At 29.8% G+C, this 25,087-nt stretch overlaps 7 protein-coding genes across 7 annotated transcripts; 4 read left to right on the forward strand and 3 right to left on the reverse strand.

Moving 5' to 3' along the window:
• Nucleotides 1-101: 101 nt before the first annotated feature.
• On the forward strand, nt 102-824 carry GO595_004222 (uncharacterized protein; the record flags this gene model as incomplete). Its single annotated transcript, XM_067917330.1, has 1 exon — nt 102-824. The coding sequence occupies one exon, from the start codon at nt 102-104 to the stop codon at nt 822-824; it is 723 nt and encodes a 240-aa protein (XP_067775760.1).
• Nucleotides 825-1,249: 425 nt separating this feature from the next.
• On the forward strand, nt 1,250-1,618 carry GO595_004223 (uncharacterized protein; the record flags this gene model as incomplete). Its single annotated transcript, XM_067917331.1, has 1 exon — nt 1,250-1,618. One exon carries the CDS (start codon nt 1,250-1,252, stop codon nt 1,616-1,618), a length of 369 nt encoding a protein of 122 aa, XP_067775761.1.
• Nucleotides 1,619-9,261: 7,643 nt separating this feature from the next.
• On the reverse strand, nt 9,262-11,370 carry GO595_004224 (PHD-finger family protein; the record flags this gene model as incomplete). Its single annotated transcript, XM_067917332.1, has 1 exon — nt 9,262-11,370. The coding sequence occupies one exon, from the start codon at nt 11,368-11,370 to the stop codon at nt 9,262-9,264; it is 2,109 nt and encodes a 702-aa protein (XP_067775762.1).
• A 6,100-nt stretch (nt 11,371-17,470) lies between these two features.
• On the reverse strand, nt 17,471-17,848 carry GO595_004225 (nuclear transport factor 2 family protein; the record flags this gene model as incomplete). The annotated part of the gene is made up of 1 exon (XM_067917333.1): nt 17,471-17,848. One exon carries the CDS (start codon nt 17,846-17,848, stop codon nt 17,471-17,473), a length of 378 nt encoding a protein of 125 aa, XP_067775763.1.
• A 797-nt stretch (nt 17,849-18,645) lies between these two features.
• GO595_004226 (uncharacterized protein) lies at nt 18,646-20,265 on the forward strand (the record flags this gene model as incomplete). The annotated part of the gene is made up of 2 exons (XM_067917335.1): nt 18,646-18,853; nt 19,442-20,265. The coding sequence occupies 2 exons, from the start codon at nt 18,646-18,648 to the stop codon at nt 20,263-20,265; spliced, it is 1,032 nt and encodes a 343-aa protein (XP_067775764.1).
• A 1,101-nt stretch (nt 20,266-21,366) lies between these two features.
• GO595_004227 (prosaposin) lies at nt 21,367-22,629 on the reverse strand (the record flags this gene model as incomplete). Its single annotated transcript, XM_067917336.1, has 1 exon — nt 21,367-22,629. One exon carries the CDS (start codon nt 22,627-22,629, stop codon nt 21,367-21,369), a length of 1,263 nt encoding a protein of 420 aa, XP_067775765.1.
• A 969-nt stretch (nt 22,630-23,598) lies between these two features.
• GO595_004228 (putative glycosyltransferase) lies at nt 23,599-24,567 on the forward strand (the record flags this gene model as incomplete). The annotated part of the gene is made up of 1 exon (XM_067917337.1): nt 23,599-24,567. The coding sequence occupies one exon, from the start codon at nt 23,599-23,601 to the stop codon at nt 24,565-24,567; it is 969 nt and encodes a 322-aa protein (XP_067775766.1).
• Between the last annotated feature and the right edge of the window lie 520 nt (nt 24,568-25,087).

A 25,087-nucleotide genomic window follows, 5' to 3' on the forward strand; every position in this document is an offset into this window, starting at 1 on the left:
TTAAAATAAATTGGTTCAATTAATTGAAAAACTTAGAGTTTTAACCGTTAAACCACCGGATTTTTTTCTCTGCTCAAAATGAGGAAAAGTGACATTAGAAAATGAAGTTTGGCTTTGGGAAACCAAAAGGTGTAGATCCAACTAAAATGATGATAGACCTTCGTGTCATGGAAGCACAAGCTAGGCAATGCTTCCAAAAAGCCCAGAGAGAAATTGACATGACATTCAAATTATTCCAAAACGATTGTCGCAGGGGTGATAGAGATAGCCTCTTTCACCATGCTCATCAAGCTGCAAAGTCAAAGCGTATGTACAACGCATACGAAAGAATTCTTGGGGCAGTAAGGAAACTTAAAGATAACGCAGCTCATTTTTCATCACAAGCTGCTGCTAAAAAACCTCTGGATCCAGACGATATCCAAGACATCCGCATTTTATGCACAATACCCGACGCATCAAAAATGGATTCATTCGTCAAATTCCGAGCAAAGTTTTTAGTGCCAATGTACGGTAAAAATGGTGTACAGACAATGGCTGATCCAAGCAAAATTGATGAGTGCGTTAGATTAGGTTTATACGATGATTGCGTTGAAGAACGCGAAATAACAAACATTTTAATGGAATTTGTTAACCAAAATCAACCAATGCAGGGTGATATCGAGTCTCTTATCGGTTACAGCTTATCTCAAGCACAAGCTAATTCAACTGGTGGTTTCCCTGGAATGGATACATCTGCATTATTCCTTCTTCCATTTGACATTCCTGAAATTCCACGTGAAAAATGGGCACAACTCGAAAGAGTGATTTCAGATTCAGTAGTCTAAATTTCTTTTTGTCATTTTTAAAATTTATTTGAGAGTTCAACGATCAAAATCATGTGAAAAAGTGATGCAAATTATTTAATGCTTTATTGGAACATGAAAATGGTTCTCAAAGCCATTCCATGTAATTAGAATCGATAAATTCGTTAGTTATTTCTTTTTTAAATAAGAGCATTTGTATTTGTCAATTTTATTGTTTCAAAAATCTGATTGAAATCAATTAAATCTTTAAATTAATTGTTGAGCAAGACAAATTTTTTTATCTTCTCTTCTTTTTAATGCCTTCCTTTAATATTTAAGCTTAAAAGATCGATCATCTTTTTTCATCAAAAATTAATCTTATCAACAAAAATAAGGCACCCCATTTTAGATTAAAAGGCATGATAGAAAAAAACTTTTTTTGGCATGGAGTTCTTTCACTAAATGATATGGGAGCCCATGCTTTCTTTGACGTAAAAATTAAAAAGAATGTACCAGACGCGCCAAACATGGTAGGAATATTTACAAATGATATTCCGCCATTACCTCTTGGAGGTTCCGATACTTTACACGTTACTTTCCTCCTAGAAAATAATGTTGGTTTGAACACAGTTCGTTATAGGGTTGTTGAATCACAATTTGAAGCATCAGAATTAATGAAAGCTGCTAGTGAAGCACCTTCAAGTCAAAATACCTTGACTATCTCAAACGAAGCAGGTGAATGGCAATTTTCTTTGCAGCAACAAACATGGATAATTCGTTCAATCTTACTTTATGTTCCAATGGCTCAACTCAAGAAGTTTATTAAAGACCCATGAATTTTTATGCTTTTTCTGTTGAATATATTTTTCTCTCGCGAGGCAATAAATAAATATCTTCTCTCAAAACCAATAACCTTTTTACTTTTCTTTCATAGGTACCTTTAAGTTTCCATTTTGTTTCCAATTCATACAAATTAAAAATGAATTCTTTGATTCTTACGAAAAAAAAATATTCGACCGTTAATTTTTCCGTTTGCCTTGAAGTAATGGAAGGAACTGCTCCCAGTAAAACTCTTTCTGCATGGCGATTTTGGTATACATCTTATGCTGGAAACAAATTTTCATATGGTCCCTTAGGAGCTAGTTTTCAAACGATCGAAGATTTTTGGAAAATTTATTTTCTTATTCCGACAAATAACAATTTTATTACGCAATGCCCTCTTACTGAAATGAATGATGGCGGTATTTCCTTATTTAAAGATGGGATTGAACCAATCGAAAATGATAAACATAATGAAATAAGATTAATTTCATTTTCAAAAGATTCAAATAGTTTTGAATTTTGTTTAAAAATGGCAATATCTGGTCAAATAGATGCTAAGGTAGGAACTGAATGCTTCAATGGTGTTTACTCATCAAAAAAGAAAAATGATTACAGGGTTGAATTATGGTTTAACAATGTCCAAAACATGGATGAACTTAAAAATAACCTTCACTCACTCCTTAATATCTCTTTTAAGGAAAAGAGATGCAAAAAAACAGATGGTTCTAAATGATTATAATGTATATCATTAAAATAACATAAGTAAATTTTGGATCAATATATAATATATCTTTTTTTGAATGAAATTCCTTTTTATTGTGGCATTTACATGTTAACAATGGTTTCGTCTTTGAATAAGTTAATCACCAATTTCATTATTTTAAGAATTAACTTAAAAAATATAAATTTTAAATATCCATAATATTGTGAATTGATTCGATTTTTTAATTCGTATTTTTCTCATTAATATTATTTATAATAATACATTATACAAAATAAATCCAATATGTTGCGGTTAAAAGTGCTTTTATCCAAATGGACTTACTGACAACACTTAAAGAAACCATTTTTAATTTGTCTGAAGAAAATTTTGATTTGGCAATTGAAAAATCAATGAAGCTTTTTGATCAACATTACCCTTATTCATTTAATATGATTATAAGTAATTTAACTTACTTTGCATTATATTCAAAAAAGAATGCAGGTGATATATATATAAAATATTTAGAATCGATTAAAACAAAAGAAGAAGAAATATACAAAAATAATTTTGAAATCATTGAGATTTTTTTAAGATGCATTTCTTGTTTTGATCAACAAGAGGCATATTATTTAACTCAGAAAATGATAGAACAAAATTTAATTTTTTCAAAATATTCTAAATACATTAAAATAATAATTGAAAATAAAGTTAATTATACTATGTCTTCCCAAGCTTTCATGAAAAATTGTGAAGAATTAATAAAGAATGATTTTGAACACCATAAACAATTAATTATAGAAGGAGTTAATCCAAGTGAAATTGCAAAAATAATTCGAAATGATGAAATAGAAAAACTTCAAGAAATATCATCACAACCAAATTTTGATTTTAATCAAAGAATTGAGCCATCACTTTATGAAAAATGTTCTTTTATTAATAAATTAAATGTTACATTAATTGATTATGCTGCATTCTTTGGATCAATTCAATGTTTTAAATATTTACTTATGAATGGAGCAAATGTAAATAACACAGGTAAATATGCAGTTGCAGGTGGAAATACAGAAATAGTTCATTTATGTGAACAAAATCATGCATCATTCCAAGGTGCATATGAAACAGCAATTGAATTTCATCAAAATGATATCTTTAAATATATATATGAAAATAAAATAAGTAAAATTTCTGATTTGTATGAGTTAGAGAAAAAATGTATTTTATATCATAACTATGATCTTCTGATATTTTTCCAAAAAGAAGGAATAATTAATGATAATATTATTTTTGAAGCTGTGCTAAATGAAAACATATTTCTTATTGAGTATTTCCTTGAAAAAAATCAAATTCCAAAAGACATTTTAATATTTTCTATTGATCAAGGAAATTTCGAACTTGTTAAATATATTTTGGATCAAAAAGGTATTAACATCAATGCTAAAGATATTTATTAATTATACTTCATAATTTTTAAAAATATTTAGGAATTCAAAATAATATTTGATAATTATTTTTAATATTTTATACAGCACTTATGTTAGCATCTGAAAATGGTTATACAGAAATAGTTAAATTACTGCTAGAACAAAATGGTATTGATATTAATGCCAAAAATATTTATTAGTTATATATAGAATTTTTTTGAATAATTTCTTATTTTAAAGTAATATTTGGAAATTATTTAAATTATTTGAAACAGCACTTATGTTAGCATCTGAAAATGGTTATACAGAAATAGTTAAATTACTTCTTGAACAAAATGGTATTGAAATTAAATCGAATATTAATGATTTTTTATTTAAATTATGGTAATTTTTATTGGTTTTATGATTTAAAATAATATTTGGAAATTGATCAATATGTTTTGGACATTAATTATGAAGGCTGCTCAAAATGGTTATACAGAAATAGTCAAAATGTTTATTGATAAAGGAAATGACATTAATGCAAAAGACATTTATTTATTTCATAATTTGTTTTTTTCAAAAATTTAATATTACATTAAAAAATATGAAGTCTATTTAAAATATATGAAACAGCACTTATGAAGGCATCTCGAAATGCTCATATAGAAACAATCAAATTACTTGTTGAACAAGAAGGAATTGATATTAATGCTAAAAATATATATAATTTTGATTTGATTTTTGTTCCATTAATTTAATTTTTATTGATAATATTTGGGATTTAATACAATATTTTGAAACTGTACTTATGCTTTTATCGCAATATGGTAATAAAGAAATAGTTAAATTCCTTCTTGAGCAAAATGGTATTGATATTAATACAAAAAATTTATATAAATTTTGTTTGTAATTTATTTCTAAAATTTTATGTTCTAATATAATATTTGGAAATTATTCAATATACATAAATCAGCACTTATATTATCTTTAGAATCAGGTAAACCAGAAATAACACATTTACTTCTTAAACTAGAAGGAATTGATATTAATACGAAAGATATTTGTTGGATTTTTTTGATATTTCTTTAAAAATATGTAGAATTTTATAATAACATTTAAAAATTATTAAATTTTTTTATTACACCTCTTATGTTGGCTTCTGAAAAAGGTTACATAAAAATAGTCAAATTACTTCTTAGACATAAAGGAATTGATATTAATGCTAAAAATATTTACTTTTTTATTATGAAATTTCATAATACAATTTAATTTTTGGAAATAATATTTGGAAATTGTTTAAAATATTTGATACAGCACTTACATTAGCATCTTATAACGGTCATGCAGAAATCTTTAAATTACTTCTTGAACAAAAAGGAATTGATGTTAACGCTAAAAATATTTGTTGGCTTTTCTTTATTACTGTTTTGATTTTTTGATACTTTTTATCACAATTTGGAAATTATTTTAGTTTTTTAATACAGCACTTATTTATGCATGTAAAAATAAACACATAGAAATAGTTAAGTTACTTCTTGAGCAAAAAGAAATTGATGTCAATACTAAAATTATTTATTTATATTATTTTATGTTAGTTTTAATAATATAATGTTTAAAGAGAATATTTGGAAATTCTTCAAATTATTTCAAACAGCACTTATGCTAGCTATTGAAGATGGTAATTTAGAAATAGCAAAATTACTAATTGAAAAAGAAGGAATTGATATTAATGCTAAAAATAATATTCATGTGTTTTATTTAGGATTTCATAATAATATTTGGAAATTATTCAAAATATATTGGACAGCACTTTTTTATGCATCGAGAGATGGTTACAAAGAAATAGTCAAAATACTTCTTAGACAAGAAGAAATCGATGTTAACGTTAAAGATATTTTTTCATTTTGCTTGATATTAGATATGCCAATATGAAATTGCAAAATTATATTTGGAAACTTTTTAAATTATTTAAAACTGCAATTGTATATGCTTGTATTATTGGTCACAAAAAAATAGTAAAATCACTTCTTAAATTTACATATCGAACTTGCATTAATTTATAAACGATATAAAAATTTTTTACCATCTGGCTAAAATTCAAAACAGATCATGCCTTAACTTTTACTTTATTATATTTTTTATTTTAATTGTGACAAATGCTAAAATTTGCTAATAAGATTGTATTAGTGTACTTCATTTTTTCCATTTGACATGTATAAAACTTGTAATATTTTAATTTTTTATTCTTCAAAAAAACGAATTAATTACTTTAAAGTAAGACTAATAGGAACTTTATGGTTTTCAAAACAAAAATATTTTTTGCTGAATTATTTCTATAATATGTTACTTGAATTTTAATTAAATTGATTGATTTCATATGTTCATTGTGTTACTTTAAAATTTATTATGATTCTTAATTTTAAACACGGGTGCTTCCAAAATCATAGCAAAGTATCAGAAAATTGCCTTCTATTGAAAATATTTATCGGTGATCTCGTCTCCGTATGACACTTTTTCATAAGAATACGATCATCGCATAACTTTTTGTGTGAACCTTCAAATGTCGGAGGGTTTTACTCCTTACTCTGGAGGGAATTTTTTTCAATCTACAGATATATTTAAATCAGGTGATGATCAACTAAATGACCCTATTTATGAAATGATACAAGATTCCAAAACATCAATTATTGATATCTGTAAATGTACTTCTTTTCAGAGTTTATACAAGAAAAACGATAAACTCCTGAATGAAAGGCTTACGCAGATTAATACTGTTAATGATTTAATGTCTTTTTTAATTCTCCAAAGTGATAGAGAAATGATATATTTAATTTGCTCACTATTTCTGTCAACTAACCAAACCATGCTCCGTTACTTTGTCAAGTCTCCTGATATCATTGAGAGCTTTTCACAAATTTTATACAACCGAAATAATATTGATTATTATAAGACAGGTCTCATCACTAAAATCATTTCTGAAGCCATGCGTAAATATCCACAAGATCTTTTTGACATTTTATATTCATCACCAACCTTCTGGAGTTCTTCATTACAAAATCTCGATATCGAATCAGTTAGTAATTGTGTTCTTACACTTTCGCAATCCAATGACGAGAAGCACCATTCATTTCTTTGGGGTTATCTTCTTCCACTTATACCCAATTATAAAATTCAACATTCACCTTCCACAAAATGGGATGTCAAAAACATGTCCATTAACAACTGCAAATACATCAAAATCAGCACATCACATCGCGTAAAGATATATAAACTTTTTACCATATTTATTCGATGTTTTCCTAATGAAAAAGAATTTACAGAAATTATCATTGAGTTACTTCCACAATTGTTTACGCAAAGTACAGATACAGAAGAGACGTCGCTTCTCTTGGACCTAGCCAGCACATTGCCGCCACAAAAGAATGCAATCGCGATTGCACTTTCACATCTAAAATCGAATCATTCGGAGCCAATCATACTCCAAAAGTCCATTGATTATATTAACATACATTTTTCATTTGATTATTATCAATTTTTAATCATTTTTTTGTTCCGACTTTTTTCGACATCAGAGAATAACTTTGTTTTAAGTTCTGCAATAAAACTTGTTGAAAGAATGAGTACTTCTTTGAGTGATAAACAATTGTTTTCTAAATGTATGCAACATATTATATATCAATGTTGGAATAAACGAAAAGAGAATTGTCCTCTTTTAGTTACTTCTTCATTGATATCTGTTGCATTGTTAATATCTGATGGCGTTCCTTCATTCGATGGTTGGTATTATTTCCAATCATTTGTTTTGGAGCCATTTAAAAAAGGAAAACAAATACAAAAAAATTATAAAATTCCTTCAAATGGAATCGATTTCGTTTTAATCGATTCATTAGTTGTCGGTGCTTTCGAACAACAAATGAAAAATAAAATTAAAGCCGAAATTAAAGAAGAGTTCCAACCAAAGGAATTGTTGAGAAGATCAAAAAGTGTAATTTCGTTTAGTAGAGTGATTGTGAATAATGAATACGCATCAGAAGCAGAACTAAAAAGTAAAAACTTTTTGGAGGAATATAGAAATAAGCCGAAAAAGAATTTAAGGAAATCACTCGCGAAAAAAAGAGGAAAATATAAGAGCTGTCAGATATATTAAATGTCATTTATGTGTGTTAAATAATAAATATTATCTCGTTAATGATTTTGTCTTGTTTTATTTGCAAATGTATAGAAAGTTGAGAAATAGTGGAAAATTAAGCACAAATTGTGCTTTTATTTGATGTTGCCAAACAATAAATTCAAAAATTGTACAATAAAACATTTCGGTTGACGATTTGAAAAAAAATGGTTATTAATTAAAATTATGATTGAAAAAAATTATTAAAATTTATTTTGTATTTAGCATTTATTTTCATTCCTTCTTTTTCTAAAATAGTTTTGACAAGTTCAACACTTCCAAGTTCCATTGAAAATTTTAAAATATTTTTTGAGATTTAATTGAATTTAAGAAAATATTTTGAACGAAATAAATTTCCTGTTAATACAGCTTCATTAATAATATCATCATTGATTTTCATTCCTTCTTTAACTAAAAATGAAAATATTTCACAATTTCATCGAAATGATATCTTCAAATATTTTTATGATCATGAACTCCTTAAATTAAGTAAGGTTTTTTTTTATCAGGTTAAGTTTAATTAAACAAAAAAGATACATATCATTTTGATTATGATTTTTGCAATCTGATTTTTTCGTGTTTTCGCATATATAATTGAAAATTTAGATTTAAAAAGGGGTTATTGATTAAGAAAAAAATAAACACACACAATGTCCGATGTTTTCTCACCAAAAGAATATAAATATCAAAGTTTTATTGGTATTTTTGGAATAAATATTGTTTGGAATTTGGTGGAAATTATGTGAGAAGTTAATTAATTTTCATTAGCTCATTTTTTTCAGGGTGCCCCTAAAAATGACCTTTAAATTTGGGAAATGTACCAATTTCCACTTGACCAGTTAACAAAAAAGACAATAGAATCGCTTCAAGGGCTTGAACAAAAATACGATGAACACAGAAGCAAATCTGTGACTGTAGAACTTCCCAAAAATGAAGATGAAAAAAAAATCAAATTACTTCAATTTCAACTCTTACATATGAAAACTGAAGTTGCAAGACTAAAGAAACTATACGAAACTGTTAAATCTGCTGTACAAGCAGAACGAAATGTTTCTCAATTTGTCCTAGAGGATAACCAAAAACCAATGGTTGTTCAATATCGCAGTTTATCAATAGAAATAGAGTAACTCATCCATGTTTTTGTACTTTTTCTTAAAATATTTTTATTATTATTAAATATTAATTTTTAAATTTTTGCTTGCAGGAAGTAATATGACTTTATTATAAGTGAATACCAAATTTTTAATGCGATGGATAATAAAAATTAATTTTTATTTGAACAATCAATTTAAAAATTATAATCGCTAAAAATCATTTTTAACTATAGAAACAAAATTACTTTTAAAATGAAACAAATTACATAAAAAATATCTAAACAATTTATTAATCGAGGACACTTGTATACTTACTAATCTTTTTCCCTTTAAATTTTCCTTTTTCTTGTTTCTCCTTAAACCTTTGCACAGCTTCATCATCCGGCAGCAAAATAAAAGGAATTACCGGAACACTTTCGTCAGTGAATGTACTTAACAATGATATACCGGAAGCCAATTCATGTTTTCTTGAAATGCTCATTAACAATTCATCGTCCGACTTATTCTTCTTTTTAATTGCAGCTCTTGTTTGCATACTTGTTTTATATTCGGGGTCATCTTTAATTTCGATTATTGTTTTCACTTTTCTCTTCTTTTCTTTCCATTCACATTTCGGTGTTGGATAAGGAATTTCGCCATCAAACGGAAGAATTATTTCACAATCTTTTTGTATCGCGAATCCTCTTCTTGACTTCTCTTCGTTTAATGGTCCTTTCATTCGTGTAGCAAATAATCCGACTCGAATTTCATCATTAACGCGAATTAATTTCACAATACAATTAAAATGAAAACTCCGTCGAAAATATGGCGTAAAAGGAAAATTTGTTTTGTTTGTGTCAATCACTACACTCGTATCTGTTACAACTAAACATGAAAGCGGAATTCCATTTTCACATTCAACTTCATCTGTATGCATTAGAAGACCTGGAAGAAGACATATTAACGCGCCATCTTCTATTTGTACTGTCGAATGAATATGTTCGTCTTCACCTTTATATATTTCGATTTGTTCCGGTTCTTTTTCTATTCGTGGAATTTGTGTCGAGTTTAAAAGATCTTCAATAGACTCTGTGTATGAAAAACTATCGTTATTTGGATCTACTTCATGAGATAATTTTTCATTGTATATAAGTCGCGTTGTTAATATGTCAATTGCATTTAAAAGAACTTGTCTTTCACAATTGAGTAGTTTACAAAAAGTGTTGTTAAAAACTTTCCAAAATTCATGCGTCTGAGCAAATAATAGAGAAGCAAATAGATGAAAATATTTCTCTAATGTTTTCCTAAAAGGAATTTGAGTTTTTCCAATTTCTTCTGTAATGAGTTTGGAGAAATAACCGTTCGGAATTGAATTGATAAAATCGGTTCTGTCAAAATCAACTGTAACATAACCGTCGGGAACTGTAACGTCTTTTTCTCCAAAAGTGGCATACGGAATTTCATATGTGTATTGGCCACAATTAGAGCACTTGAAGTTCTTTGGGTTCGCTCCGAAATCAAGTTTTTCACATGACTTATGAACCCACATTTTACACTCGGTACATTGAATTAAAGGTTCATTATAAAGAGTATTACGATTACATTTACAACGTATCTTTTTCTTAGCACAATAGGGACAAATATAAGTTTCTCGCTGTTTATACTCGTTCACACACATTGCATGTAAGTAGTTCTGACATTTTTTGCATTGAATTAATAATCCTTCTGAATGATGCTCTTCACAAACACATCGTAAAAAGATTTGTTTGCCATTTTTTGTCAATGGAAATGGATCTGGTATTAACATTTCATCTGGTTTTAACGGAATTACAATTGGTTGTGGAATTGAATTTCGTTGAATAACTGGTTTTGGAACTGTAATTGGTTGCGGAGGAATTTGGACGTACTGTGGGTATACTGGATAGATCTGTTGTGGGTAGTAAATATTATTATATGTAAAATTTGGTTGGTAAAATGATGGAGAAAAGGATGAAACTGCAGGCTGACTTTGAATGTATGGTTCTGACTGTGTTCGTTGTTGTGGGAAATTTGTCTTCATTGGAGGAATAGAAGGTAATGGCATTATGCGAACTGGATTAGGAAGGCTTGGCTTTTCTTCAACAATAGGTTGAACCACCCTTCGCCTAACTGGTTGTTGTATTATTTTTCTGACTATTGGATTTGTTCTTTGTTTGGAGTTTGGGGTATCTGATGGGGTATTCATAAAACCTTCTAAAGAGTTGATTGAATCTTTATGTGAAATGCTGGTATTGCCATTATTTTCTATAGAAACTTTTGATTCATTGATTAGTGAAGAAACATGAAGTCCAGAAGACGGTGACGTATTAAAGCTTTCGTTGTCAGATAGATTGGTCGACGTCTCGTTCTCTGAACTTTGGTGTGTGGCGTTAATGCTCATGCAAGCAAAACTTAAGGGCACGGGATTGAAAAATTCAATTCATTTTGAATTTTGTGTTATACCCGCCACTACCCCTTCAAAAGTCTATTAAAAATTGGTCTTGTTTTCGGTTTATTTTTTTATGAATTCATCTAGCGAACGTTTTGAAAAGTGACTTGCCAAAAACCTTAATTTTGAGTGAATAATTGATTGATAAAACCGTTGGCAACTCTCAGCAATAATATTTACACAAATATCTCATCTTAAATACCAAGAAAATTTTCTTAATAATTATTCTAATCACCAATTAATTCAAAAGAAAAAATAGGAATGTTGGATTAATTTATTAATTTTAAAATTTTGATTTGGAAATTTATGCGACAAAAAAAAGTCAAATATAAATCTAGTTTATCAATTCATTCATTTCCTTCTTTGGATTGTACTCAGCAAATGGCTGATTAAGTAATTCATCGGGTTTGCAAAAAACTGATAATTGAATTTGATTCCGATTCATTATGATTCTTAAAGAGTCATGTAATTGTATGTTTGTGATTTGTTTTCTATTTTTAACTTCTCGAATAAAGTGTTCAACAAATATATCATGTTTGCTGGATTGATTATTTGTATTAAAGCAGCCAATTAAAACAGTATTCGGAGAAAATGATTCGATGTTTTGAAACACTGAGTTGTTAGCACAGTTTTCACATATCAATGTGACTTTAAGGTTTTGGCTTCGTTGATTATTTACAATTGACAAAAATTGATCATCTTCCATTGGTTCATCATCAAAAGAAAGAGACGATGAGCTTTCGATTCCTCCTCTACCGATGGAGAAAAATATTAAGTGATTTTTGGTTCTTTTTAAAAAGATTTGGAAAAATTCAGCAAACATTAAACAATGGGGATTTATCATGGAATAAACTTCATAGCCAAAGGAAGAAAAGCATTTTGCAATTTTGGTTGCTCGGAGAATTGGTGCTGCTCCTTCATTCAACCGATAGCTTTGTGTTGTATTTATTAAAAGAAAACAAGCACGATTAAAGCTCTTTGGAAGCCTTGCAAGGGATATCTTTCCAAGATCTCGAGAATGCGCTCTTAGCTCTATGGTCGCGTCTCCAGACATTCAAAAAAATTTGTCAAACGTACATTTTCATATGACATTTCATATGAACATCCTATAAAAATATTTTAAGATTTTTTTGTTGTTTACACATTTTACATGTTCGAGGGAAAAGAGTGAATATAAACAGAGTATTTCTAATAAATAAAAAAAGAGCAAGCATATTATTTAATTATGATAAATCATGTAACTCGTATTATAAATTTGTACAACACCTAAAAGACGATGAAAAAACAAATGCCAGCTCAATCAAAACAATGAAGCAGAATTGGATGATCAATGCCCGTTTATTTACTTTGGAAACGTTTCTTCAAAATGTTATTCTGCATCCTTCTGGCTTTAAATCTTGAAGCAACGTGCATAACAGGCAAAACGAACTGTCTGCGTTGCCTCGATGTCAAAGGATGTTTTTATTGTTTTGATGACTTAACTTGTCATCCGACAAATGCAACATATATTTGCAAAAATAAAGAAACAACTAGAACAAGGCGCTGCATAGAAGAACTTGGGGGCGATGCAAAAAATTCTGTTCGGCATGCAATTGGGTTTTCAATTCTTATTGTATCAATTATTATAGATATGATTGTTAGAATATGCAATAATAGAAGAAGGAACGAATATGCTCGTATATAAATAATTGAGCTGATGTATTAAAATGTTTGGATGTAATAATTGTTTCCTGTCTTTGTTACAAGATTGAGGCAAACCGCTCGTTTTTTGTTAGCTTTTTGATCGGTTGCCGGAGTTTGTTTTCAAAAATTCAATGGATATTGTGGGAATTTGCTATCGTTTTGTCAGATATAAGTCGGTTAAAAAAAATCTTTTGGAAAAGGACTAAATGTCCAATAATTCCCTACATGTTCTATCACAAGAACAAAGCAGGCTGACTTCAAGTGTTCATTTGATCACATCACAAAAGGTAAAACAAGAAAAACTTGTAAAACATATTTCAAAAAATTCACAAATGCTAATATGCGAATTAAGACATCTTGCTTTAATCCGTGAAAAGGTAGTTGATCGGAAACCTCGCACGATTGAAAAAATACTTAATTCACAAGCATTTTGCGGACTTAATATGTCTCCTTTGCAGTATAATCTTAGTTTTTTTGATCCAAACTCCACCAACCATTTTACATTTCTTTTGTTACACACACGACGCAATCCAAAAGTACTTGCAAAAATTTTATATGATTATTCGTGTCAAAATCCTTCCAAAATACAAAAAATCTCGTATTCACTTTTTCTCTCACTCTTTCAACAAGGCTGGTCTCAAGAAGAAGATGAACTTCTTTTTCAAGTCTTAAAAGAGATGGCGATTTTACAATTTAAACAAAACAAAAACGTTGAAATTTCATTACAAACCGAAGCGCGTAAACTCAAATACTCCAATCGTGATCCAATTGTAGCCTCATCCAAGTACGAACCATTTATATCATTTGCCGTTTCATATCTCTTTAATGCGGCGTCTTTTTCATATTTCCAATCTTCGTTAGCACCAATTATCATTCATCTTCATTCATTATCACAATTACGTGATCTCCGAACCACATTTCAAGCGACATATGAAGGAATTGCTCCATTTGATTATTGGGAGCAAATTCTTCATTATGCCATTGAAGTATGTAACTCATTATATCAATGTTTAGAGTTAATGCCACGCGGCGTCTTTAAGTTATGTCATTTTCTATATGAATTTGGCGTTGATTTATATTTAGTTTTTTTCGAAGCGTTTATCAATCGCGCGCTTGATAATCCATCATTACTTGGATTACTTCCGTGGCATCCATCGCATCAGAATTGGGAACCTGCGCATGATATTGCTGATGTATTACGAACGAAATACATTGCATCATTACAATCGAATAGTTTCCGATTTCTGAAACGAATTCTGAGTAAGTTTCCATCTTATAATGACTTAAACTTAGTTAAGATCATTAATCGTTTAGTCTCTGATGAAATGATTGATTCATTTATGATCTGCGAGACAGAGATCTTACAAACATATACATCATTTCCTAAAGAGATATTAATCACTGGCACCGACTTAATCTTATTTAAACAGATCGTAACAAATTCAAGTGAATTATTTAATGAACAAATTGGGAAAATTATATCGAAGTTAAGTACAATTCCACCAAAAACTAAAAAAGCAAATCAACATTTTTATATAAGCGTAAGTCGAACAAAGAATAATTTACTCGAAGATAAAAAGTTAATACCTGTTTCAATATTCCCTGATGAACAAGAACCACAAAATAATATAATGAAAGATCCATATATCCAACAATTATGTGGAGTCTTTGTGGAATATCCACCGTTCCAAAAGATCATTGATTTATTAAATGTGAAAACTACAGAAGAATTATTTAATGATTTATTGTTACTTTTGCCAATGTATATCTCACCAAATTTTGTCATTCAAACAGAACTAATATTAAAGTTTGCAATTGATAAAATTAAAAATTCCGATGAAGAAATTATCGATAAAATTATACAAGAAGCAAATAAAAATGATAAATTAACATATAAATTAATCGATAAAACTTCTTCAATGAGAACTCAAAACCAAAAAATTAAATCAGCGTTAGAAATTGTTCATGACATAAGGAAAAATGTACAAAGTCATTTATTATTAGAAATTGCCGAAATTTTTATGTCTGATACTATGTGTGATTCGATTAAAGAAGCTATGACTAAAGCGCATGAATTTGTTAATGACTCAAATATACTAAAAGAAGTAATGACGCAAATATTATCAATTGCTACGAATAAATTACTCGAAATGACTGTGAACGAAGATGGAATCCAAAAAATATCGCGAATACTTTACTTTAGACTTACAGAGCATATAACATTTAGAAGATTTACATTAAATAAATCATCGGAAAATATTTGGAAACATTCCGTAATCGTGACAAAAATCATCGAAAAACATCGAAACGAAATAATCGAAAATGTAACAAAGGAACAAAACGAAAGTTTCTTCTCTAAAATTAAATACTTACAAAGATGCAGTGATCTTTTAGGACACATTCGTCCGAATTCTGGAATTTCAGTCATCGTACATTACGTACTCGAAATGACTGCAAATGTTTCCAATTTGTGCATTAATTGCCCGGGACTCAATTGCGACGTGTGTTTGCTGTGGGTGGTGCTGAACACAAACGCAAAACACGTGTTTTTGCTAAGCAAATTCTTGCAGCAGTTCGTCCTAAAATGCGGTTTCATTAATGAGTTGTTCACCGAAAAAGAAATTTCTCAAATTTCATTGTTTACTACGTCAATCTTCATGTTGTTAAGCGAATGTAAGAAATATGATCAAAGAATTGATCAGAAATGGGCTTAAGAATAAAAAGTGTTTTGAATATTTTTGATATTAAATAGAGCGATTTTGCACCATCGTACAAAGCGTTCTTGACATTATGGATATATAACATATATACGTAATTGCATTATGAAAAACGAAATATAATTTTTTTTTTTTTTAATTCCAAATGGACTTTTGCATTATTTACACAAAAACAGAATAATAACTTGATGAACAACGATAGAAAAATCAATCATATTTGATCGTATCTAACCAATTATCTCCTCAATTATCAGAAAAGTAAATTTGTCAAATTTTGTTTCATCAAGAAAAAATGAAAAAAGCAAATAATGAATGGGACACAATTTTATTAATCAAACAAATTGTTTATAATCTAAATAAAGAAAATATTTCCCAATCTTCAAATTTAATATTTGAAAAATTTGATATCAATTTATCTTTTAACATAGTAGTTAGTCAAATGATATATCATTTTTTTACTATAAAATTAAACGAATTTGACATATATTTGGATTTTATTAAATAAATTTCAAAAATGCAAGAGATAAAGAAAATCCAACCCAAAATGTTTGATGTGTTTGTTAATATTCTTAGTGGTTTAACAAAAGAATCAGAATATCTTATTGAAAATATGATTGAGAACAATTTACTCGAGCCAAATATTGTTCAATATTTAAAAACTCCAAACTTTGCACATTATATGTCAGATAATGAAATTAATCAAATGATTCGTGATATTGATATACGTTTGCAATTTGCTGAGACTCTAGAGTTTAAATCATCAATTTATGTACAATGCAAACGATTGAAAACTTTCTACAAAGACAAAGAACTTTCAAAGAATGATTGGGAACTTCATAAGAAATTGATTAAAGAAGGACATAATCCAAATGAACTTGCAAAAATAATTCGAAATGATGAAATAGAAAAACTTCAAGAAATTTCATCACAAACAAATTTTGATTTTAATAAAACAATTCCAAAATCACTTTATGAAAGATGTTCATTTATTAATCAAGAATATGTTAAATTAATTGATTATTCAGCATTTTTTGGATCAATTAAATGTTTTAAATATTTACTTATGAATGGTGCAAAATTAGAAAACACAGGTAAAAATGCAATTGCAGGTGGAAATCTTGAAATCTTTCATTTATGTGAACAAAATCATTCATCATTTAAAGGTGGATATGAAACAGCAATCGAATTCCATCAAAACGATATCTTTAAGTATATGTGTGAATTGGATGGAATTGTTGATTTAGAAAAATTAGGAAAGAAATGTGTTTTATATCATAATTATGAAATTTTTACATTTTTGATAAAAAAAGGAATGAAGATTAATGATAATATTATTAATGTATCAGCAAGATTAGGAAATATTTATCTTGTTAAATATTTTCTTGAATCCAATCAAATTCCTAAAAATATTTTACTTTGCTCTGTAAAATCAGGAAATGTTGAAGTGGTTAAATATATATTAGAAAAAGGAGTTAACATTAATGATAAAAACATTTATTTGTTTTATTTGAAATTTATTTTAATAATTTTATATTTCAAAATACTATTTGGAAATTATTTCAATTATTTCAAACAGCACTTATCAAAGCATCTAGAGATGGTTATACAGAAATAGTTAAATTACTTCTTGAACAAGAAGGAATTGATATTATTTAATATGTAGAAGCGCGTATCAACGTTATAAGCCATTTGTCGTTTATCTTTTCTAAGTCAATGTTAAGTTGCAAGCGCCATGTGATTCGGCCGCCACCGTAGACCGCTGCAGCAACTTTGCTTTTGCCTATCATTTTGGCTTTTTCGCTATGAATTGTAATACTTAAGTCAGTGTCTGTACATGAATAATAATTCAATGTTCCGTCTGCAATGGATTTAAGATATTCATTTTTAGGTTGCCTTAAACCAGTCATATGAATAAGGACAAAATTGTCAGCTAACAAATTACCAAGAGCTTTTGTGTTTTTGTTGATCATGTATTGGTACATTTCGTCATAGCATCTTGCGAGAGCTGCTTCGTCTTGTTTCGTTTCCATTAGAAATGATGTGCAAATACGATTGCATGAGCAAGCATTGAAAATTTATCGTACAGGAAATCAATAAACTATATAAAAAGTTATTACATAACAACGACCGTTTATCATAAGGAAGCAGCACGTGTTGTGATCTTCGTTCGATATAGAAATTCATAAATTTAAATTATTTTAAACAATTTATGTAACTAAATTTAGTTCTATCATCTGGAAATGATATTTAAATTTAGTGTGTGTACATTAAGCGAGTCATTTATATTTTTTTTAATCCCTATCCGACCAATTATCTTTTCAATTTCTAAGGTGATCAAAATGGATTGAATTTACGTGCGAAAAATCAGCCCCCCAAATATTACAATACGATTATTTCCGACTCGAAAAACTTTTTAAGCTCTTGTTATACTTATGAAGATAACCGAAAGACTAATTAGGTAACGTTATTAACTTTTGTCAATGTTTTTTAACGTATTTGACTGAAAACCAAGCGGTTGTCTTGGTCAAAGTTTTTTCAATTCAAAGTACAAGTTTGACTAAAGTCTTATAAAAGTGCCAAAAGATCAATGGTTTCATGCAATTTACCTTTTATTATACAAATTATATCCATAGTAGCCTCAGTTTTAGGGATTATATGTGCCATCTATTCTATTTTTGCACATTTCTCTGTTGGTGGATTCATTCTTAATTTATTTGCAATTGTATTCTGTTTGATACTTATTCTGGTCGAAATTCATATCTTCGATTTTTACAAGTATTTAGCTTTCATGTTGACTTTCTGGGGCAAAGGGATCATGTTCTTATTTATGGGATTTTTGATATTTTCAAAAAATGCATTCCCAATCGTTGTTGCAGTAATATTTTGGTGTTTGTTTGCTCTTTATGTTATCTCATTTTTCTTTGCTAAAGGAACTTCAGCTCCATTACTCCAAAAAGGTTGTGCACCATCTTTTGAACTTTCATCATCAGACTTTTATGGAGGTGAAAAAGGAAATAAAAATTCCAACAAAGTCAGTGATGAAAGTAATAAAGATACAAATTACTATAAAGAAGACCCAGAGAATTAGAATTTAATTAAAAAAAAAATTTATCATTTCACTATGTAACCGGAAAAATCTTTTGAAAATTTGAAAAAATTATTTATTCAAATTCCAATAAAAAATAACCTACTTCTGAATTTTTCTATATAGAAGTCAGACTTTTTAATAGAGAATAAGTCAAATATTTTTCAAAACTAGTTTATTTTTATATGATTAACCATGTCTTTGTTTTAGGAAGAATTATCTTACAAATTTACATGGTTTTCATCATTTGTCATCTTAAAATCATCACATAATGCAAAACGAAAAAATTTTTCGATTACAAAATTTTTTATTTTGCGAAGTTTGACCAGTATATAATTATAATAACTCTGATCGAAATATAGATATCATTTTAATGAAGGAAAATATTAAATTTGCCCAGCAAAAAACATTATCGTTTAGCAAAAAAAATTTGAATAATTTATGAAAAGTACCAAAAATGGAGGTTAAGAAGAAGAGCGATTACGTAATGAAGCCGAACGTCTTCGACGTGGAGAAGAAGAACTTAAACGTAAGGAAGAAGAATACAAAATCTTAGCAGCACGCGGATTTGTCTTTAATGAATATAAGGAGAGTGAAATTGAAGAGAATGCTTCCAAAGAAGTTAAAGAGAAACATGAATGGAACTTAAATGTACGTAACATCACACGTGCTTTAGCAGTTACATCTAATTTACGAGCAGTTAACTTTGTATATACTGATCGATTAATCGATGTACGTGGTAAGAATCGGCCAATAGCATATTATGTACCACCTAAATCTTCCAATTTGTCTACTGGAGGTGTCTTCATATATGACCGTACACATAATAGAGATAATACTATATATTTATTCATCGGACCTAAAGCACCTAATAACTTAGTACCGTTAGGTGAGAAATTACTTAATTTGATTGTCGAGAAAGCGAATAACCCAACTGTATATAGAGTCGATAGATCATTAGAATCAGAGGAGTTTAAAGATATGATACATGCAATTGGTGGTAATATCATAATGATGCAAGACGCAGAAAAGGCCGGTGATCAATTCTTCTTCGAATTACAATTCTTCGCAACAATGTTACATATATTTAACTTCGAAGTGGGTAAAGGTATAGAAGAAGTACACGTAAAGAAGCCAACTTTGGACATATTACCAGACGAAGGCGCTTCTGTTATCGATACAAGTGATAACAACATATATTTGTACGTGTCAAACGTAGAGGTGCACGAGGGGCCAATCCAGGAATGCTTGAACTCGGCACTGCAGTGGATGGGTGAGCAGCCAGAGTTCCAGAAGAAAGACGTCATAGTGTTCGATAAGAAGACAGTGCCGCCAAACCTTCAAATAATTTTCCAAAACTAAACACAAATTATTCACACAAAAGTCCTCTTGTTTTTAACATGCAAAATTCCACTGACGTTGTCATTATAAATAAATGGAATTATTTATGATTCGTTTTCGCTTTCTGAAGTGGCAAATGATTTGTTTTTATTATTCTTATGCCATTATCAGCTTCAGAAGAAGGAAATTTCACATCTTTTTGCAACGTGCGCTTTAATGATGTGAAGTGTATAGAGCAAAACGTGTAAATTCATCAGTCTTCAGCATTTTAATAATCATGAATATTAGCTTGATGAGTACCACAAAGTTGCATATTCTTTTCCCCATATATTTCATAGTTCAATCCTCTGCTGCTTTAATTAGATTAGCGAAGTATGAATCACGGTTATTAACAAAACATATTATTCAACTTAGTCCAGGTGTTGCTTTAATTATGCTCTGGACAACCATTAAATGAATTTAAAACATTGATTTGGTAACATTATTAACCTTGGTTCGAGGATTGTACACAATTATTAAAACAGTTTGTAACGTATGCCCGTGAGGTTCCTTTCGGTAAATGATCTGTAAACCATAATAATAAATAATGAGAGCAGAGATGGTGAAATAAAAGTATTATCAGAATCCGATCTTTTTATATCTTTTTTGCATGCGCATTTTGTAGCATCCATTGATTACAAAAGAATTACGAAATCACAAATAAAAAATGCAAATGATTGCGTAAATGATAATGAAATAGTTAATGCATAATAAAAAGATAAAGTTAAATCACTTTGAAGTGTGTCTGTAAATGTATTTGATTTAGTGAATGTACTCGATTGTGTATATGTATTTGTTAATAAATGTATACAAATATTAAACAAGAAAAATAAATATCTTTTTCATTTGCCTCGATTCCTTTTTGTTCAATAAGGAATTTAACAATTATTTTATTTCCTCTTGAAGATGATAGTACATTTCAGCAAGACTTAAAAGATTACATATAAATGTTGGAATACCATTAGTATGATGTAATTTACCACTTACACAATTAATATGACCTGTTTCGAATTTTCTTATTTCACATAAATACCATTGATATAAGAAAAATTCATTTCAGAAAAAGAGAACCCTTTTATTCACTTAGCAAAGGTTTAACTTGCCGCAAACGTTAAGCTTGGAGAGACCGCTTGCGAGCCAGCTGATAACCTTTGGAAGGTAGTTGTTGACGATTGTTGAGCAGATGCCTTGTGCAGCGGCTGGAACCTTGTTGCAGAGCTTAGCGGCTTGTGCAGCGACTTGTGATGTGATGGATGTGTCCTTTAAGATTGTGACGATGCCGCCAACGACTGTCTTGCAAACATCGCATGCAACACCGTTGTCGAGACCTTCTGGGATTGGGATGAAGATGATTTCGTCATCGTCTTCTTCTTCAACTTCGAAGTCGAGTTCTTCGATGTCGTTACCCTTGCAGTAGCCGAGCTTGGAGCAGATCTTGGATTGTGAAAGCTTCTGGCTGAGCCAGCTCATGATTGGGCCGACGGAAACCTTGACGATTGTCTTGCAGAGAGCAGCGCCAACACCACCGCTGATTAAACCGCATGCAGCTGTAGCAGCAGCCTTAACGACGGCTTGAACAATGCTGTTACCCATGGCAGCTGAGACGAAGCCAACAGCCTTCTTGCAGATGGCGCAGTTGTCGGCGTTGGAAAGACCTAATGGAAGTTCGATTTCAGTAACATAGTCATCATCATCCATTTCGAGGTAAAGTTCGAGATATGCATCATCGCTGTCAACATCGTTGCCGCTGCATGACTTGAGTTTGTTGCAGATTGTGGAAGCACCAACCTTTTGGCCAAGCCATGTCATGATCTTGCCGAGATACTTGGAGACAAGTTTGTCGCAGAAGTTACGACCGATCTTTGGTAATTTTTGGCAAAGCTTTTGTGCGGCTTCTGTAGCCTTGGATTGGACGGATGAGCTGGAAAGAACCTTGGCAACTGCATTAACAAGGTGCTTGCAGATGGAGCAGGCAATTCCGTTTTCAAGACCTTCTGGAATTTCGATGTATTCGATTTCGTCGTCGTCTTCTTCGTCATTGGACTTGCAAACATTGATTCTGCTGCAAACGTTAGCCTTTGAGAGACCCTTGGAGAGGTAGGATAAGATTGTTGGGAGCTTGTTAACAATGTTCTTGCAAAGTGTGTTGCCTGAGCCAGAGAATTTGCCGCAAAGACCAAGAGCTAATTGTTTGATGACTGATTGAACTGGTGAAGCACCGATGAATCCGGCAATTCCACCAACAACTGTCTTGCAGATTGAGCATGCATCAGCGTTAGAAAGACCTTCTGGAATTTCGACTGCGTCGATGTAAGATAATGTATTGATCAAGAGAAGAGCAAACATTATAATGATAATGAAGTCAAGCTGTCAGTCAATTCGTTCAATGCATGTCATTTGACTCATTAATACAAGGTTTGAAATAACACATTGAATTTTTGGCAAACTGTCAGGAAATTTTTGAAATTTAAACTTTATTTGACTGTAACATCCTTCTGCTTATCATCCCAAAATTTGGGATCCCAAATTTAATAGTTTTTTGATTCACGAAAAACTATTTATGTTGAAATATACCTTTATATCTTTTCTTGAACGGAAAATATTGGAATACATGCCCCAAGAAATATCGATTGTTTTTATTTTATTTTATTTTTTATAACATATTCCCTAATATTCTAATAATAAAGTTATTATTATATGTTAATTATATGTTAACATAAGAATGTCACCCTAAGATTAATCCAGTAAAATACGACCAATTAAATATAACAATGTTAATATATTAAAAATTTATTTAATGATTTCCTTTTCTCATTTTGAATATCCCGAAGATTTCCGACCGTTAAGTCATTTCACACGACCATTTCATTGACCAAATAACCACGCAAACATATAACGGTTATAATCAATAATCACGGTTTTTGTCGGGTGGCAATATCCAAAGACGTTAATTTCTTTGAAATTTGTCTCTATAAAAGTGATTGGAAGAACTCGAACATGGAAAATCGGAAACACTACCCGAAAAACCTAGTTCAAACTACACAACTCACCATTGGTTACATATTATTGTTTATAATTATATTTATGTTTTTTAATCAAACTCAACATAATGAAAATCTTCATCAAGTCCCAAATTTTCCACATTCTAATCAAAAAATAGAACTTTTTGGAAATTATTTCCCACCAATCAAAATTTATTGTTATAACATATCAAAACACTGGCAACCATACAATGAATTCATTCGTGATTTAGTTTATAATTATGACAGCAAAGAATTTCAATTTTTTGTTGATATTGAACTTCACAGAGAATTAATGTTATCTCCTATTCTTACTAATAACCCAGATGAAGCAGATTTTTTTTATATTCCAGTCTATACTTACTCTTGCCAAAAAAATGAAGATGGCTGTAATATCAGCCAACTCATTGAAGAAGTTCGTTCTATTGGCCCATGGTATGATCGTAAGAATGGTTCAGATCATATTATCGCCACATCGTTCGAAACACTTTATTTCAATAGTGTTCTTCATCACTCTGTTTTTAATGACAATTTTATCATTGTTAGCCCCAATCCACAATCAGGTAATTCTTCTCTCGCATGGCATGGCCAACGTAACATAGCTGTTCCATTTGTATCATATTTTCCTAATTATCCGCCCGAAAAAATTGATTGGACGCGCAAACGCAAATACACGGCCTTCATTGCACAAACATATAATGTCACGAATACCCAAAGTAAAAATATTCGTCAAAAAGCGACTTCTCTCATAAGGAACATGACGCGTGGTAAAGTATTACTTTTTCGTAGATATAAATCTTCTGTCATTAAAACTGTTAAATCTCTTCCAGAATATTATCTCGATTCGGACTTTTGTATCTGTCCAAGAGGCGATCTAATTGTGCCAAGCAAAAGAGTTTTCGACGTGGTCCATTTCGGTTGTATCCCTGTTTTCATTTCGGATCCAATGATGCCGCCGTTCGAAGGCGTTTACTTGAATTACTCGAAATTCTCTGTAAGAATTCCAGAAAAGGAAATTGAGAAAATGCCGGAAATTCTAGAGAGTTATACACAAGAACAGATACAAGAAATGAGAAACGAACTGAAACACGCTGCAAAAACATTCAGATTTGGATATCCAGGAAATAAGCCACCAATTGTTGGAGAGGCTTTTTGGGCATTTTCGTGGATGCTATACATTAGACATTTATATCAGGAACAATATCATGACGCATATTTCCCTCCTGTTATCTCAAAAATAGTGAATAACTCCATTGTTAATTAAAAGTTATATGTATATACATATATATATATATATATAATTTTTTTTAAAAATGCTTGCAGCGATCATCTCATTGTCTTTTATTGAAATTCTTTAGTGATAATGCCACCATTTCATAGATTATGGTGATTCTTTTGGATTAATTTAATATTCTTACATAAGACTTAAATTTTTTTATATAATGAAAAAATTAAAAATTCACTTGTTATTACATGTCGTTGGAATGATATCTATCAAATAATTAAGTTAACTTAGTTTTCGATTATTTAACATGCATATAAAAGGTCGAGTGGAATTAACTTCTTTACCCATGAGTTTAAAAATTTATACTTTATTATTTTCTTCATTTATAAATAATTTTATACTGGATTTAAAAAGTGTTACATGCCGACACTGCAACAAGATTGGTACAAAACAGTTCATAACTAACAAAATTTCAGCATATGATTTATAATCAGTTCTGTCATAAAGATAAACCCTAGTAAATAATTATTCAACGAAGTTCATCAACTTGCACTTTCAC

The sequence above is a fragment of the Histomonas meleagridis genome (assembly GCF_020186115.1).
Source record: "Histomonas meleagridis strain 2922-C6/04-10x chromosome Unknown contig_25, whole genome shotgun sequence".
In the NCBI taxonomy this organism is placed as follows: Eukaryota; Parabasalia; order Tritrichomonadida; family Dientamoebidae; genus Histomonas; species Histomonas meleagridis.